Source organism: Ammodytes marinus (assembly GCF_949987685.1).
Source record: "Ammodytes marinus genome assembly, chromosome: 5".
Lineage (NCBI taxonomy): Eukaryota > Metazoa > Chordata > Actinopteri > Uranoscopiformes > Ammodytidae > Ammodytes > Ammodytes marinus.
Genome location: NC_137234.1, coordinates 26,033,693 through 26,052,791, shown reverse-complemented (window position 1 = coordinate 26,052,791; position 19,099 = coordinate 26,033,693). Strand labels below are relative to the sequence as shown.

The 19,099-nt window shown below is 43.2% G+C and overlaps 1 protein-coding gene across 1 annotated transcript in view; it reads right to left on the bottom strand.

Annotated features, from left to right (window-relative positions):
• Positions 1-19,099, bottom strand: part of lrp5 (low density lipoprotein receptor-related protein 5) — a 62,122-nt gene that overhangs the window by 5,373 nt on the left and 37,650 nt on the right. The window contains exons 12-27 of the mRNA XM_080028605.1: positions 16,367-16,583; positions 15,629-15,782; positions 14,026-14,161; positions 13,440-13,684; positions 11,305-11,489; positions 10,411-10,559; positions 9,779-9,956; positions 8,613-8,809; positions 7,673-7,878; positions 7,104-7,294; positions 6,526-6,735; positions 5,893-6,018; positions 4,887-5,123; positions 4,168-4,278; positions 3,566-3,805; positions 712-854 (exon numbers count right to left, since the gene is read on the bottom strand). Coding sequence (XP_079884731.1) covers positions 712-854; positions 3,566-3,805; positions 4,168-4,278; positions 4,887-5,123; positions 5,893-6,018; positions 6,526-6,735; positions 7,104-7,294; positions 7,673-7,878; positions 8,613-8,809; positions 9,779-9,956; positions 10,411-10,559; positions 11,305-11,489; positions 13,440-13,684; positions 14,026-14,161; positions 15,629-15,782; positions 16,367-16,583 — 2,925 coding nt within the window. The remainder of the gene's footprint in view (positions 1-711; positions 855-3,565; positions 3,806-4,167; positions 4,279-4,886; positions 5,124-5,892; positions 6,019-6,525; positions 6,736-7,103; positions 7,295-7,672; positions 7,879-8,612; positions 8,810-9,778; positions 9,957-10,410; positions 10,560-11,304; positions 11,490-13,439; positions 13,685-14,025; positions 14,162-15,628; positions 15,783-16,366; positions 16,584-19,099) is intronic.

Sequence of the window (19,099 nt, the reverse complement as noted above, 5' to 3'; positions counted from 1 at the left end):
TCAGCCACTCTGTAGTTTCATACGTTAAGTGAGTGTGCCAGCAGGTTTTGATGTGTAACGAAGTTTAATTTTGTGTTTTATATTTTTGGGGCTAAACACAACCTAGATAATTTTCTCAGGGCCAGTGACATATTGTAGGAATTTGTTTTAAAATGTGTATGTGCAAAACAATTGCAACAGTGTTATAAGGGTTTTAATTAATATAATTTTGGACAAGCCTAATTTATTATCATTTTATTTGAAGGCTGATGTAGGCCTATTTAATTTGGCAGATAATTAATTTATTATTGTTTGAGTTCAAGGGTTATTCATTTGATTTTTAAATACCTTATTGTTTTATTTAAAATTATGTTATTTAACATATCTTTATTTGAACATTGCTGTTTTATATTATGTTCGTGTCTATTCTGTACCGTTTGTGTTGCTCTGTATATTTCAAAAATAAATCCGGAGTAATGCAGTAGGCCTACTTGTACTCTTGAGTACTTGAGTAGTCTTTTCACTGCATACTTTTTTACTCTTACTCGAGTAATAATTTGTATGAGTACTTTTACTTCTACTTGAGTAATTATAATCTTAAAGTAACTTACTTTTACTTGAGTACATTTTTTGGCTACTCTGCCCACCTCTGGTGTGTGTGTGTGTGTGTGTGTGTGTGTGTGTGTGTGTGTGCGTGCGTGCATGCGTGTGTGCGTGTGTGTGAGTGTGGACCTGTGGGTAGAAGGCTCCCTTGGTAGAAGAGGAGCTGCTGGATGAGGCTCCGGTCACATGGTTCCTGTCATAGAGAGGAGCTCCACTGCTGCTGCTGCCCATCAGACTGACTGAACTCATGATGGACTTGCCACAGGGGATACCTGCACACACAGCAGGGCACACAGTGGTCAGTAGTGTTGGTAAGTAAAGCACTCTTTTATATACAGTCTTAGGCAAGGCAAGGCAAGGCAAGGCACGTTTATTTATATAGCACGATTCAGACACAAGGCCATTCAAAGTGCTTTACAGGGGCAAGATTAAAATACATAATACACATTAGAAAAGCAAAATTGCAGGTTAAAATGGAAACAGAAAAGTCTTCAGACTTGATTTAAAAGAGCTGAGAGTTGCAGCAGACCTCAAGTTTTCTGGGAGTTTGTTCCAGATATGTGGGGCATAAAAACTGAAAGCTGCTGCTTAGCACCAGTGCCGGTGTAGGGAATAGGGATACATTATTTCAACTACGAAAAGACAATGGCCGCGTTTCCCAGAATCGATCGTTCTTTGGGGCCAAAGAAGGGTCGAAAGAAGGGTTCGCCAAAGAACGAGCGTTAAGATACGGGTGTTTCCCAGATGGCTTCTTTGGTGCCTTCTTTGGAGAACGCGTAAGTTGAAGCGAAAGAGGCTCTTTGGTGGGAGCTGTCCACCGCGGTCGTGCTGAAACTGAATAAATCGATGCCAGGCGAATCGATCACCCACCTCTTTATCAGCGCATAAGTCACACACAGCGCCCCGTGGTCTCCCCCACACAGGTGGAATTAGGCTACGCATGTATCGTGTGTGTGTGGGGGTGTGTGGGTGCGGGTGGGGGGGGGGGGGGTGTGGCAACAAGTGTATCCAAGTAGTAATCAAGCCCATTAGCGCATATATACCCCGTGGATAGGCACACATGTGAGAGTGGAAGAAAGCGGCAGAAAAAGAAACAAGCGGGCACCGTCGTTTACCGCGGAGGAGATGGGCGTTAGTGGACGAGGTCTGGCAGCACCGGGCAGTTTTATTCGGGGGAACAAGGGGCAAAAAGAACATCACGGTGAAGAACCGTGTTAGGCAGGCCATAGCCGAAAATATGTCCCCCTCCATCCCATGTGGCCTGCGTGACTGGCGTGCTGTGAGGAAGAAGTGGCAGGAGTTCCAGAACCAAACAAAAAGGAAGAGTGCGAAGGTTTCACTAATCAATCTCCCTTCGTTGCAGGTGATGCAGACGCCCAGTAAAGACAGCGCAGAGTAACCCCTCCCCCATATGGTTTCAATAAACTACTCTGGTTTCCTTTTCAACCATGTATTGTGTGTATCATTTTGCATTGAAATGAGAGTGTCAAACCTATAGCAACAAAAAGTCCCAGGCAATTTGTAATTTATCTAAGCGTAGGTTAATGACGTGTGCGTATAGTGTGCCCTTTCAACAGCATTCCAGTGCCAGACTTTCAGGTAAAGCACTCGGACACTGCAGCAATACTCATAGTGTGCAGGACGTTACATGTAGCCTACATCTGCTGGTTCTGTTTATTTATTTCAGCCTTCAGGCCTGAGAGTATATGGGTGATGTGGTGGTTGTGGGTTTATGGTTTAGTGATCAGTGCTTGGTGACTGGTGGTAAAGGGGTAGGGGCTGGGGGTTGTTGGACCTCAGAAGAGGTTGATATGTTCTTAAAAACGCAGCGCAGTCAGAAGCTGCATCTCCGGGGGGCTGAAGGAAAAATTGCATGTGTGTGGAGACACCAGAGTGATCAGCCGTTGGATCTCCGCACGGCCGGGGCAGTCGGTACTTTGCCTGGACGGCCCGGTCTGATAGCACGTCCAGTGGGGAGAAGTGCCGACGCACGTATGCATTTATGTAAACCGTCTGGCTTCGCGCACGGCGAGGCTGTTGTAATGCAGCCATGGTTTCTCACACGCGCGGACTTTGGCAACGCCTTTATAGCAGGTGGAGCCGCTCTGGATGAGGTTCAGCTGAGTTCAATTAAATCTGTTTCCTTGATATCTGTCAAATGCCACAGGGTTGTGGATGTTTTTTTATGTGTAGTACTATAAACTCACATGTGTGTGGAAAACGTAAACGTGTAATTCATTAAAACATTTTTTTTCTCTACTATTAGTTTATGTTTATTGCGCCAGGTCCGCATTGAACATTGTTTTATTATTTCGAAAAGTGGAGGAAATAAATTTCCCTGACGCAGCATGATCACTGACGATTTGGTCGCTAAGAAGGTTGAAAGAGTGGGTCAGCGCCGTCGTACAGTTCCATCTTAGTGAAAGTACTACTTTCGCTAAGAACGAATCTGGGAAACGCATTCTTCTTTCACAGCGTTCTTAAGAGCGCTCCAAAGTAGTACTTTGCCCAAAGAGGCTCTTAACGATTCTGGGAAACGCGGCCAATGACAGTTGAAGACCAAAGCTTTGTGATGAAGCACATGTTAGAAAATAATTGATCAGCCAGTATCGGTATCGGTTCGATAGCCACAACCCAGATATCGGAATTACATTATCTCTTAGAAGTCAAAAAGACAGTTTTTCCCCTCCGTTTCTCTTTCCACTGCACACTCAGTCAATGATTCTTTTGACCAATCAACGGACGGCTGTGTGTAGCTCCAACTTTCTCAGCACCCTTGCAGGCGGCTGGTACCTCAATGGAGAAGTACCGAAAATAGGAGCGGTTTAGAGCGGTTAGGCTCGCTTATATCCGTACCCTACCCAACTTTTGGCAAATGAAAAGCCTAAATAACTGGACCGACCCGACTCGCCCTACTCAGTGGAAACGAGGCATATGAGCGATGGTGCCATCTATGGCAGCACAACCCCCAGTGCGCTCTCACCTTGGAAGGTCCCATGCTGCGAGCTGCTGGGGGCGATGAAGTCGAGGGGCACGTGGGGCGTACCACTGATGTACTCATGGTGGAAGGTTCCACTGGGGCCCTTGTAGCGCCGACACACCATCCGCTGGCACACAAAGTAGGTTCCACCGATCACAAAGACCAGCAAGATGATGGCTATGACCGGACCGATGGTGTTGGGCCCTGTGTTAGGGATGCCACTGGACGGAGGAGACACGTACTCTACACAAGGACAATGCAGAAACCATTGCAAAAGACAAGGGGACCACATTAGGAGAATTACTTTTTTATTTTTCAACCTTTATTTCTACAGGTAAATCCCATTGAGACCAGAGACTCTTTTTGCAAGGGAGACCTGTTCCCATTCACACACACATTCATACACTGATAGCAGGCAAACTATCGACATTCACACAAGGCAAGGTGGGTAAAGTTTCTTGCCCAACAACCATGACACAAGTGGCAGGGCAGGGATCGAACCTCCAACCCTTCGATCATTGGCCGACCCGCTCTACCACCTGAGCCACAGTCGCCCCTTCAACCGATATAATACATGTTTGACTTGAGTGTTTCAATGTTCCTACCACAGGCCAGCTCGTCTGCTCCGTCTGGACAGTCGGAGTAGTTGTCACACTGCTGTTTCTTAGTGATGCACTGGTTGTCCCCACAGCGGAACTGGTCAGGAGGACAGATGGCTGGACAGGGGACAAGATTCAACATGCTTTATTTGTCATATGCACAATAATCACAGCATAAGTCATTGGCGAGGGAAATTCTTAAGTCCCAGGATCCTCTCAACAATGCAATTTAAAATATTCAGCAACGTTTTAACTGGTCAATAGGCAGTTCTCAGACTCAGTAGGAAGACTCTTCCAGAGATTGGGAGCAGCCACAGCAAAAAGCTCTGTCACATTTTTGTCCTTAGCCTGCACTTAGGGACATCCAGCAGCGCCTGCTTGTGAAGGTAGGTTTATTCACTAAGTAATTGCATATTGCATATTGCACATTGTAAATATTTTTCATCACATTGCACATTTCAATTTAATTTATCTACTTTTTTACTTTCTATTCTATTTTATATTGCACAGAAAATTCCTTTGCACTACTTATAACATATTTAGAATGTATCTTATGTAAATATTGTTTATTGTTTCTCTTATTTAACTCTATATTTTTTTTATTTGATCGTTCCAACTGCACCGTGGGCCAGAGATAAACGCCATTTCGACTCTGATGTTTGTCTTTCATATATCAGAACTGACAATAAAATACTTTGACTTTGACTTATCCAGTTTGAACCTACTTTCACAGTCGTGCTCATCAGAGTGGTCGGCACAGTCCGGCTCTCCGTTGCAGCGTCTCTGGGCGTCGATGCAGCCTCCTTTGTCACACTGGAACTGGAAGGCCGAGCACACGGGACAGTTCTCCTCGTCACTGCTGTCGTCACACTCGGCGAAGCCGTCACAGCGCCAGGCCATGGGGATACAGTCGATCTCCCCTGTGGAGCAGCTGAACTGCTCTGTGGAGCACGTGGGCGGCTCTGGGGGCCAAAACAAAATCAAATCACTTAGCCCAATATCACCAATAGACATTTAGCCTCAGTAGACTTTACATTCCAGTGCATAAAAAAGCTAACCATAGTTATACAGCAACAAAAAAAGCGTTTGTAAAGTTCATGTAAATAGGCCTAGTTCATTGTATAGCCTACTACCTGGTTAGCATTTTCTATTCATTTTGCCTCTTTCAGAATTGCATATTATGCAAATTAGCTGATTGTGTCATCTAGCTACTACTAGTTACTTTTGGGCCAATAACTATTTTCCTTTTAGAGGAATCAGCAGAGATAGAAGAGGAACAATCAGAGGGCTCAGATGTAGAAGGGGCTGTGGTGAAAATGGGCAAAAAAAAATTATTTTCCTAAAGGAATGTCTGAAGGATTTCACATGGTGATGCAAAATCAAAAACACAATGAACTATATCATCTGTTTTCAGTGTGCTCCAAAACATGCCGGCATTACAATATCAGTAGGCCTAATATAGTTAAAATTGGGAAAAATGTTGCAGTCTAATTGAGGTGTGCCCCAAAATGTTCTGCTTGCCTCCCTAAACATTTTTAGGGGTGCCAGTGCAACTAGTAAAAAAGGTTAGTCTGGTGCCCTGGTATTGATATTTGAACGGTGTACTTGCATCATTATGCCATTATAATTATATTAGTTGAAGATGGTCTCAAAACAGCAATATTATCGCTTATCCGAATAATTTCTGGGACAATTTATCGTGTGTGTGTGTGTGTGTGTGTGTGTGTTTACCTCCACAGTGCAGCAGGTCCTGCAGTAGCACCAGGTGCATGGGGCAGGAGCAGCGAGGTGTGCCGTCTCCCTTAGCGATGCAGATGTGAGAACAGCCCCCGTTGTCGCGGGAACAAGGGTGGGACACTGAAGGGGAAAAAGCATTCGTCACTTAAAAAAGACCAACACACTTCCTCAACAAAGCTTGATTCATATCCTTATTAGCCCTTTGCAATGAACTAATCAACATATTATGTATAATCAATAACCAATGCTGTCAAGTCAAGGCAAGTCAACTTTATGGTCAATTTCTGCAACATGTGCCAGACATACAGAGGAATCCAAAAACATTTCTCTCCGACCCACGGTGCAATAAGTACAACATTATAAAAATAAGATAAGATGAAAAAAGTTATATATACAGTATATATACAATAAATAGATTCTAAATAGTGCACATAGTAAGGCAAAACCGAACGGTATAAAAAAGTAAATCAATTGAAATGTGCAATATGAGGAACATTATTTACAATATGCAGTAAACTAAGAAATTGAACTCAGAGACAGCTGTTCCTTGTGTGTGTGTTCAACAGGTCTCTTTTTTTTGAGCCCAATAAAACAATGAAAAAATAAATAAATGTAAAGTGTCCATACCAAACTCCTGTGGGTCCATCTCCTCTACAGCATGGATGGAGGTGAGGTAAGACAGGCGTCCCTGTATGCGTGTGCGTCCGTCTCCCGTCAGCTTGTCCACTCTCTCTATCATCTGCTGCTGTCTGTCTATCCAGTACAGGTGTTCCCCCAGCACGGTCAGCCCCATTGGCTGCAGGATGTTAGAATCCTGGAGCACGATGCGATTGGCTCCTGGGGAACATGAAAGCAAAGCTTTGATTGGTGTCATTCTAATAAAGGATTAGCCAATGAATGGAACTCTTGTTTGTGCTGTATTCTAACTGTTAGTAAATGATGCTGTTGAAACATGGAACTGTCAATATGCTCACTCCATGTGGAATATGTAACCATGTTGTGTTCAGGAGAATGGTGTATGGTTGTTGTTTTATTGCACATGAATCTATTCGGAGGATTTTAAAACTCATTTGAGCTGAGAAGAATTCCTTGTTTTACAATTCAAATGGACTTTTTCCACAGGGTTTCCCTATTTTTCAATCCTTGTATTTCCTCTGTGCATGAGAGGGCCAACTAAGCTTGTATGTGTGTAGATGGTAGGTCACCTGTGAGGTCACTGCTCTCGATGCGTTTGAGGTCCGCGTCCACCCAGAACAGCTTGCCCAGTCTGTTGTCCAGAGCCAGAGCCACAGGCCTGATCAGCCCCGTGGTGAACAGAGACTCTCTCTCTGTCCCGTCCAGGCTGGCTCCTTCTATCTTAGCCGAGCGCTCCTGTACTGTGGTGAAATACATGTACCTGCAGGGGGAGACACACACACACACACACACACACACACACACACACACACACACACACACTTATAGGAGATGTCACCATTGCTTTCTGCTCAGCTGGGATAATGCTGGTGGGATAAAGTTGTAAGTCATACAATCCGAATCACTCTTTTCCTCCTATTCATGGAGTATAGAACATATTAATGTAAGCAAGCACTTATTTTGTGGAGCCAACAGTAGCCAATATTAAAAACATGGCCCCGGGCTGTTCTCTGCCTGGCATTCCCATATCTTCCCTGTCTCTCTTGACTGTCTAATAAAGACAAAACAAAACAAAAAACATCTTTAAAAGACAAAAATCCCAACAAGAAAAATCCCCCAAAAAGCAGCATGCTCTGACCCTTTCTCAGCATTGACTACGATGGCGCGGGGCTTGTCTGTGTCGTCCTTGAGCACCAGGCCCACTGTGTGTCCGTCCATCCTCTGCACGTTGATAGAGTTGCTGGTCTCACAGGTCCAGTAGATGTGTCGGCTGTACGGGTCCAGGCTCAGGTCATGGAGCTGGGTCTCCACTGACTGAACACCGCTGCTCACTATCATGGAAGACTGCAAGGCAAAACAACAGAGCAAGACCATTGAGTTTAAGGCTGAGACACTGAAGGTGAATAGGGTTCAAATGTTTAACTCATAGATATCATCATGAACCAATTTTTCTGTATTCATGTATTTGTCCTTTTCTTCAGAAATCTTTTAATAAATATTCAAATTTGGGATTATTTTTTTTAAATTTAAAAGCATGCCTTTTGAAATGTATTGATTATAGATATATAGAAAAGGCTGCTGTAGAGTCAGTGTATTCAAAGTAGGTCAGACATAAACCTGACTGTCGTCCGAGATGTTTTCTATATGGAATCAATCATTTACTAACATCATAGAAAATAGAAACATGGAAGTAAAACATTTTTTGCTGATTGTCTAATGCGTGTAGTAGTGAGTAACGCATGGGAGCTGTGAAGTATGTATTTTTTGCCACTTCTCTGCAGTAGCAGTATTGGTGTACATGTCGTTAGCCTCATAGCATAATTGCCTAAATCATATTTACTCTACTCTACTTTTACTCTACATCTACTCTACTCTACATCTACTTTACCCTACTCTATAACCCTTAAAATATGACTTAGGCAATTATGCTATTAGGCTAACGAAAAGTAGATGTAGAATAGAGTAGATGTAGAGTAAAAGTAGAGTAGAGTAAATATGATTTAGGCAATTATGGTATGAGGCGATGTGCAGGTGAGCTAACTTAATGCCTGTGCTGTGAGCGTGTGCGGTAATAGTACCATGGCTCCGTCGTCGCGGGCCCTGCGGATGTTCTGCCGTCCGTCCAGCCAGTAGACCAGCCAGTCCAGGGGGTCGTAGCTGACCGCGCGCACGTTCCTCTGCACGTGGATGGGCAGGATGATGTCAGGGCTCTGCTCCCCCAGCACCAGACGGCTGATACTGGCCTTCTGACTGAAGAGCAGGAAGCTGGAGGGGGCTGCAGACACACACACACACACACACGCACGCACAGCACACATACACACACACACAGAGACACACAGATACACGCACATCACACACACACACACACACACACACACACACACACACACACACACACATACACACACACACACACACACACACACACACACACACACACACACACACAGGATGGTCTTTAGTCCTTCTTTCCTCTCATATTTATTAAGACGTTGTAACTGGTTGTCACCACAGTGGAGCAGAGTGATGAATATCACTAACATTGTTTCCATTCATTCATTAGGTCCAATCACCACCATCCAATAAGCTTCCAGCAATGCAACACTTTGTGTACAGGTGTTTGACATTAAAGGCCCTCCATTGGCTGAGAGGGCAGAACCAAACCCTTTAGATGGGATTTGAATGTGATATATAATGTGCCCAAAGTGTTGAGTTGCATTCATGCACAGTAGACACACAAAAACCACAAAGCTGAGGCAACTGGAAAAAAAACTCACGAATATGAAACAGTGGTAGAATCTTTGCCATTATTTGAATAACAGTTATCCATTTCTAGAACAGCAGTGGTGTATTTTTTCTTCCTTGATCAAGAACACCTCGACTGGGGTGGTAGGATGGCCTAGAGGAATGAGGGACCGACTAGTAACCACAAGGTCGCTGCATGGTTTGATCCCCGGCACCGGACAGGAGGGAGTTATTTGTAAAACTGGTGGCGGCTGCTATTACATCTACGGTGCCCACCATCTCTACCATTGTGTCCTTGAGCAAGACACTTAACCCAAAACTGCTCCAGAGGCGCAGTACTATGGCTGACCCTGCACTCTGAACCCCTCCGAAATGTGGTAACTTGAGAGGGGATATGCAAAGAATTGATATACCTTGTGTAAAATTGACAAATAAAGAAACTTAAACCTATTAATTTTTTTCAAAGCAGTAGCCTTCTCTTCGTGTGTGTACTTACAGCTACAGTTGCGTCCATCAGGGTTGAGTGTGTAGTGAGAGGCACAGCGGCACTGGGCCCCGGCGGGCGTGGCCAGGCAGAGGTGGGCACAGTTACCGTTGGCTTGTGAACACTGGTTGGTCCCCTCCTGACGAGAGGAGTGGAACACCTGTATGTCTAGCATCAGCTCCAGCTGCCCCTGAGGACACAGTCATTTAACAGCTTCAAGCTCCTCATCTATGGAGTTCATATGTTGTTTTAAGACAACCTTTAGTCTCCATTTTAATGCCAACAATATTCCCCCCAAAATTAAATGAACTGAAGTACTTAAAGGTGCACTATGTAACTTTGGGTGTGTCAGAGAAGTGAACATTTGCTAGTGCTTCACGATTTCAATGAATAAGTGACTAAATAGTGACTGTTTCGCTGTTTTTTTTTACAGCAGTCTTACAATCATTTTGTTTTGATAGAAGATTATATAATTATTTAATACTAATAATTAAATTTAGAAAATAAATTAACTAAATTCAGGCTCTGCAAATGTAAACAAATCCCTCTCCCCCTGAATCTGCATAGTGCACCTTTAAGTCTGTAAATACAACAATGAGTATCTGAATGAATGAACAGAGTGAATGAATAAGCTGGTTCCTTACCTGTAGCACCACAGTGCGGTTGAGGCCGCTGCGCTTGTCTGCCCGCTCAATACTGCGCAGGTTAAAGTCTGTCCAGTAGATGAAGTCCCTGTACTGAGTCAGACCAAAGGGGTGAGGCAGGTCGTCCACTATGATCTCCCTCAGAAGGCCTGCAACATACATGACAACATATCAACACAGCTCATCAATGGCTAGTCACCTGCTCACTGGGGCTGTGTGTGTGTGTGTGTGTGTGTGTGTGTGTGTGTGTGTGTGTGTGTGTGTGTGTGTGTGTGTGTGTGTGTGTGTGTTGGCGGTGTAGACCCACCCTTCACAAAACGAAGCAGAGGTTAGAGCAAGGCAACTCAGTAGTAGACAAAATTAGATAACACAAATAACATATGTGATTACTTTATTTAATAAAATAGCACCTGATATATATGAAATGAGACCGTAAATAGATGACTTCTGTTGTTATTTCGTGCACATAATTTTTTTTAAGAACTTCATATACTAATTGAAGGACAGACATGTGCCATCCGTATCAACTATCAAAGCACAGAAGCTATCATTGAAGCATAGATGCCCTATGGTATGTGCTGTTTTCCAATTTGACAATTCACATGTTGACACTTTGATAAAGAAGGTGCCATGTATTAGTTGAAGCTTATTGTTTCTAATGAATTGTAGAGTGTTCTCTGGTCACTCTTTGTAAACTTGACAATCTAGATGGAAAAAGGCTTCAGCTGTGTTCTTGTTTTCCTTGTGTTGAAGTTAGGGGGAAAAAATAAACTTTCTCAGAAGAGAAGAGGAGCAGAATTCATGTACATTGTATATCCACAGAAGAAAAAGAAGAAGTGTGTGGTTGTGTTTTTTTGCTCATGCTTAGTAACTTTGCTGTGTGTGTCTCCAAACCTTGCATATTAGTGCTTTCTATCATGCAGGTGTCCAGGTCGGTCCAGTATAGTCGATGGTCCACATAGTCGATAGTCAGTCCATTGGCCCGGCCCACTTTATCCACCAGGGTGCTGATGGTGCTGCCGTCCATGTAGGCTCTGGCTATGCGCGGTCGACCCCCCCACTCCGTCCAGTACATGTAGCTGTGTGGAGACAAACCAATGATGATTCAGACGCGCATACTCACTTGCTAAACTAATCCTTCACACTATATAATAGGGTTAGCAACCATGAACCTGTTTCCACTTTGTAACTTCCCAGAGAGAAGACAACTATATTTTATATTGTCTTTATTTATTATGTGATCCATAAAATGACATCAGATGTCTTCAGGCGAGTGTGTTGACAGCTCTGGCTCATGACATCAGCAATGAGTGAGATGTGTTAGGACATTTCGACATGCTGGCACAGGTACTTAATGCTCCTATAAACACACACACACACACACACACACACACACAATGAGACTCACACAAGCCCCTTTTACACAGACATTGCGGCATATTGACAGAATGACGTAATGCCAATAATGCCGGCTTTGTTTTGTTTTTTACACAGGACCAAGCAGAGCCAGTGCATCATTGTGCCAATTTAAACAGGGTTCCACATCCCAGAATGAGAGAGGGGTGCCTGTGACGCAAACGTAAGCAGCGTCAGGTGTGAAATATTAATTTAGTGCCGGGCATTGTAGTATGTCTTCTACTGGATGTCAGAATGTCCTTCAGACTCAAACAAGTAGGCCTATCTATCGTCTTTCAACTGCTACCATGGTCGCACTTTTTAGAAACGTATGTAACGCCACACTAGCCACAAGCCCCTGTTCCACAACAACAACAAGCAGACACATTCAGACAGAGAGGCGCAACAGATCGTGCCGGCAATTTTACTACCTCTGAGGTAGTGAAGTTCCTGGCATCATCATCTGTTGCGCCTGTCTAACCCCCGCTGCGCAATTGAACCATTTACACAGCAGGGTAGGTTTGCCTTGCTGGCTATGTAAAAGGGGCTACAGAGGCAGATCAGAGTGGTTGAGCTGTGGATGAAACAGTGATAATAAAGCCAGCTTTGTTAACAGCAGCTTTGATAGCATCATCCCTCTCACAGCTGGAGGTGACAGGGGGGAAAAGAGGCGTGATGCTGGCTGTTGGACCTACATACCAACACACTGACAGAGCTACACGCCCCACTACCTAGAACACAGAGAACACACACACGCTACATGACGTCATTGGCAACCACTCAAACCCCTAAGAAAAAACGTGGACCTTCATCATAATACAGGTGTCTGAAAGTAGATCCTCAAACTGTTTCCTATCAACTGTTTAGCTGTGCAGTCACATCTTTGCTATGCATATACTGTATTTCACACACATGTCCTTGTTGGGACATTAACCCTGCGTTCCAGTACCCATATACTTTCTGCTATGTAAGAAAGAGATTTAGTATGTCCCGACTACTACTGCATGCTATCTAGATTATTTTTATGATAAGATGTAGTGGATGAGGTAGGTAACATGACAAAGTTCAGAAACGGTGGCCAATATGTCTTTAATAATGTTCTTTTTTAAATGGTGAAGTTGTCCTTCATTTTTTATAGAACTGTATTATTATAGTTATTATAGCTTTTATATTATATATACTGACACTAATAATATAATTCTAACTATCCAGGCATAATTAACCTGTTAAGGGGTAGGACTAGATAAGTTTTTTACTTCCTCCTACCCCCTTTCGAGCATGTGGAAAGTGTGTCTGTTTTTGCTTTTGTTTTATTAATTCATCTACTACTATTTTAACTTGCTTCTGGAGTGCAGGGTCGGAGGTTCGATCCCCGCCTACCCGCCACATGTCGAAGTGTCCCTGGGCAAGACACTGAACCCCAAATTGCTGCCGATGGTTCAGAGGGCGCCTTGCATGGCAACTACTGCCATCGGTGTATGAGTGTGTGTATGAATGGGTGAATGTGGTAAGAAATGCAAAGCGCTTTGGGGCTGAGAAAATCGTCTAAAAAAGCACTATATAAGTCAAGTCCAATTACCATTTCTTACATGTTCGAAATAAAGACAATCAATCAATCAGTCAATCCTTCTTACCCATTGGCTGGGTCCAGCGCAAGTGAGCGTGGGTTATCCAGTGAGCGTGGGTTCTCTAGGTCCTTACAGACCAGGACCTGTCTGTACTGTCCGTCCAGCCGAGCCACCTCGATGCGGTTGGTGCCCGTGTCAGCCCAGTAGATGTTGCGACCCATCCAGTCTACCGCCATGCCTTCTGGGTAATCCAGGCCAAACTCTATCACGTGTTCCACAGAGCTGCCGTTCATATATGCTCTGCTGATGGTCTGAGAGAGAAGGAGAAGTGAGTGAGTGAGTGTGTGAGTGAGTGAGTGAGTGAGTGAGTGAGTGAGTGAGTGAGTGAGTGAGTGAGTGAGTGAGTGAGTGAGTGAGTGAGTGAGTGAGTGAGTGAGTGAGTGAGTGAGTGAGTGAGTGAGTGAGTGAGTGAGTGATTGAGGGAGGGAGGGAGGGAGGGAGGGAGAATATGATTTCCTCAACATAACTTTACTAACAAAAAAATACAACAATTTCTATCTGGCATTTGTGAGCCGATCCTCACCAATATGGAGTGACCAAAATTCTTAGATAAATAATAAGTAGATTTTTTCAATTTAAGGATAGGTCAAACCTTGGCCTGTATGTCTGTCCAGTATATTCTTCTTTCAGACACATCGAAGTCCAGAGCCGAGGCCTCTTTGACTCCAGTCAGAGGAATGGCCACGTCGTTGCTGTTGGTCCCCAGAGAGATGCTCCTGATATTGTCCCTGAGGAAAACACAATGACATGATCCAAGGTGATTTGAACAGCTGCATATTGCACATTGTAAATATTTTTCATCACATTGCACATTTCAATTGAACTTATCTACTTTTTACTTTCTATTCTATTTTATACATATACTGTTTTATATTGCACAGAAAATTCCTCTGCATTACTTAGTATTTAGAATGTATCTTATGTAAATATTGTTTATGTTTATCTTATTTAACACTGATGTGTGTCTTGCATATATCAGAACTGACAATAAAAGACTTGGGAATCATTCACTCATTAACTCCTATTTGTGGTCAGAAAAGGCCCACACATTTCAAAGCTGGGGCGGTGTTGAGATATATTTCATGCTTTTATCTACTGTTGTTTATAGTGAGCAAGTATGGTAAAACCTCAACCACTGCACATTTTGACTTTTTTTTTGAAAAGTTTGAAATGTGATGGGAACCTAGAAAAACACCAAATTGTTGCTTTAGTTGTGATTACTTCACTTAAAATCTAATTATATTAGAAACAAAATATAATAAATGCGTAGTTGCCTCATGGGAAAGACATACTGACAGAGCGGTACAGTGAGGGTAGATTAAAGAATTTGAACTAACTAAAACAACACAGGTGGAGTCAGCGATTCTGGAGAACGTTTGTTGTCAAAGTCCCTTTTTCGTAAAAATCAGTGAATATATCCTCAAAATCCGATACCTGTGTGTGTGCGTTGAAAAGAAATCCAGTGTTAATACACAGCCTAGGCTCTGTAAACTGGTATGTTAACAAAGGGCCCACCGTAGCTAGTGACATGCTCGTTTACATAGGCTGTGTATTTTACAGCAGGCATAGGGACACCTCCACTAAGAATGAGTTGTGTCCGCGAATAGCTCCGTGAATTGCTGCGAATTAGCGCCCGCAATCTGCCCCGTTTTAGCACCGTATCTTCAAAGGAATTTGCACTAAGTATGTACCGCCGCTAACACACACACACACAAAGTTGCGTCTTGCGTTTACGTGAGTGAGCGGGCAGGCTCGCCGTCAAGGGAGAAACACATGTAGGGCCTAAAGGACATTCTGCTGGAGCATGTGATGCAACATTTAGAGTATTTTATACCATCTGCAGGAGAAGGGGTCACTGATCCACGTCATTAACTTGATGTGCTGTGGTATTAATTACACTATGAAGATAATGTTTTCCCAGGCACGTTGTCTGTGGATAGATTTTTTTTCTGTCATTTGCACCGGTTTAGCGGACTCAAAAGCGGTGCAATCCTTCAGTGGTTGTGGCCCATTCAGTGCATACAGGTAGCATATCGCAAAGGAGATTTTCACTGATTTGGACAACAATAGTTCTCCTGAATCGCTGACTCCATCTTTAAAAGCCTCAGCTACAATGCAGGGAACGGTATCCATTCAACATGAATGGAATATGTGCCAGTAATAGCTGTATTGCAGTTGTCATACTGTGTGTGTACCTGTTGGTGAAGAGCAGGAAGGCTTCAGGCACCACACAGGTCTGCAGGTCAGAGAGCAGCTCCATACCCATGGGACAGGCACAGCTGACCGCCTGCTTGCACCAGAAACAAAGATGGCTGCACCCGCCGTTGTCCAGCGCACAGCCATTGGTACCTGCACACAGACGGAAGGAGGGAAGCTTTTTCATAAATGCGTTCAAATTTTGTCCTATTTTCAGTGTTGTTAAGGAAGCCGCTGAAAAGGCACCCTCCTTAATAATAATAATAATAATAATAATAATAATAATAATAATAATAATAATAATAATAATACTTTTAATAATAATTATAATAATAAATGGTAAATGGACTCGACTTAAATGGCGCTTTTTAGCTGATTTTCTCAGCCACACGTGCTTTTCGTTTCTTATCACATTCACCCATTCACACACACACACACACACTCACACAGATGGCAGTCATTATAGCATAAACAGCTATAGCCTAAAATCATTTAAAAAAAAGTTTGAGCTCCATCGGTCCACCATGAGGCAAATCATCTACAAATGGAGATTATAAAGAGTGACTGAATATCTGCCTAGAAGTGGACTTCCTTCAAAAATATCCACAAGCAGTTACGTACCACATTCACCCATTCACACACACACACACACACACACACACACACTCTCACAGATGGCATTCATAATAGCTTGGTTTTATACAGCGCCAAAAAAAAAAAGCCAAAAGGACGCTTACCGTAAACCTCAGTGACTTTAGTGGCCTTCAGCCCCATGAGGTCGGGCAGCTGGTCGATGATGAACTCTCGCACGGCGGTGGTCTTGTGGACCCTCTCTATGCTGCGCCTCTGCCAGTCCGTCCAGTAGATGTAGTCTCCCAGCAGGGTGAAACCAAAGATGTGAGGCAGCTTGTCCTCCAGTAGGGTCTGTCTGTTAGTGCCGTCCACCTTGATACACTGATACAGAGACAGGAGAGAGAGACACAGGGGGAAAGGAGTGTGTGTTAATACTCATTCTTATGGCCTCACATTCTACATGCATCCACTGCCAGCTGTAGAAGATAAGAATACCTAAAAGAGGGGGCACTCCGGTGGCGTTGTGGATAGAGCACGTACCATATCGGCTCCGGCCTTCTTTGCAGTGGTCGCAGGTTCAAATCCGACCCGTGGACCTTTACTGCAGGTTATCCCCCCTCTCTCTCTCTGTCTCCCCATTTAAACTGTGAACTATCTAATAAAGCTTGAAAATGCCAAAAAAAAACTATTTAAAAAAAAAAGAATACCTAAAAGCTAAATTTTGACCTAGGGGCTGAATGAACCATTGAAATGAAAACAGTCACATTTCAGTTTTTGCAATTACAACCCCAATTCCGAAAGAAAGTTTGGACGTTATGTAAAATGTGAATAAAACAGAATGCAATCATTGTTCCTAATCCTTTTCGACGCGTATACAATATAAAACAGTACAAACACATGATATGTATTTGTTTAAGTATGAATATAAAGCCAGTGGGTCTGGGGGGACACACAGCAGACAGAGAGGATGGGATAGATAGTGCTAGGAAGGGAAGAGGGGAGCTAGAGGAAACAGGATAGAGGGAGAGATATATGACATACAACGGGGATGTCCACGGGAAGCTAAGTGTCCAACAACACATGCCATCCACAGAAAAAGGACAAAGTCATGGAAATATCCACTGACAAGTCATTTAAGAGGGGGAATTCCACCCATTTTAACATTAACAGTTATAATCCCCTTGTTACTGTGTGAGCCCCAGCTAAAAGTTCAACTGACATCACAATCGGGCTGTTTAAGTGTGGAAATTCAAGCACTTTTCCAGCATTTTCCATATAAAAAATGTACCTATTCAAAACCCCAAAGCTTTACATTGAATGTCACCTAATAAAGCTATTGAAGAAAAAACAAATGGATTTTTCATAGACATATGAGTATAAAATAGTATATATGCACTAAAATCTGCATTTATGTAGCTAGTTCTGTGTCACTGGGTTACATAACATGGAAGGTATTGGAGAAGAAGATTTTTTTTTTTTGGTGTGTGTCTGTAGGCCCGTCTTAACCTGCCATTAGGTCCTGGGCTGAGAGGTTCGTAGGTCCCCTGAGACGGGGTCTTACAATGAAAATGTGTAAAAACTCTATGTTTGTCTAGAGCGCAAGACGTATTAGTGACAGGTCCCTCTCTGAGCCGAAAACCACCACAATATTAATATCTATAAATGAAAAAATCATTTAAAGGTTACTTGTGCATAAATACATTACTGGCTCATGATAGGCACCTGATTTTTGTGAGTGTGGGTGTGAGTGTGAGTGTGAGTGTGAGTGTGTGTGTGTGTGTGTGTGTGTGTGTGTGTGTGTGTGTGCACATCAGTCACAAGGCACTTATTACAAGGCTGTTAAGAACTGATGGAGGCACCCCTGCCAACAAATCCCCTGATATGCATGTATGTGTGTGTGTGTGTGTGTGTGTGTGTGTGTGTGTGTGTGTGTGTGTGTGTGCGTGTGTTTGCGTGCGTGAACGTGTGTGTCTGTGTGTGTTTCTAGGAGTGGAAACTGAGAGCTGCAATTAGAACTCCTCCTCAGCGCCCAAGCTATTACTGGCCTGGCATGGACTGAAATAGACAAGTGTGTTTATTTTAGACACACTACAGTGGTATTTGTGTTGCATTTTTCTTTCTTACTTTTGTCATAGTAATACAGGACTGGATGGCATTTCAATGGGGAAAGGACTTGAATGAATCTAAGATTTAAAGAATGAACACATTGATTGATTGACATGTGCTAGTTCTACGTTTAAACAATACGTTTAGTCTTTCTGCGCTTTACCTTCAGATTATCAATACAGTTAAGTGTCAACTCTTAATATAAAAATGATTGGTATTGATAAAAATTATTTAATAATGGTTAAACTAAATAAAATTCCAAAAGGCTCAAGGGGTTCACATACTTTCAAGCAGCACCACTGGATATGGTGTGCGCGCTTCATAACACAAGTCTCTCAGTCACCCGCTATGCATGTAGTCGGCCAATAAACTTTTCTGGTATCCCACAACCTGATATCCAATCAGAAGAGAGAACGCTACAAACTGACACGTCTCACTTCCGGTGCACGCGCAGAGAGCGACAGAGGGGTGAATGTTTATGCGCCTACAATGGCGGAGTAGGTAAAAATCCTTCCCAATGTCTGTTTTGATAGTTTTTATCATGTTTTATCACACTTACGGATCTGAGATGATGCTAGATAACTTGCTGCTTGAAGACTGCAGTGCATTAATGTGGTGACGTGGGGACGAGGGAGGGGACTGCTAACTGCAGTCACTGACAGGAAGTTAGCTAAAAGAACCATTCCGCTTACTGAACCTTTAAGTTGAGTCTGATTAGTTAGAGTTTAATTTGGTTCCAGGAATGTTTAAAGGTTCAGTAAGCGGAATGGTCAGTTTAGATAACTTCCTGT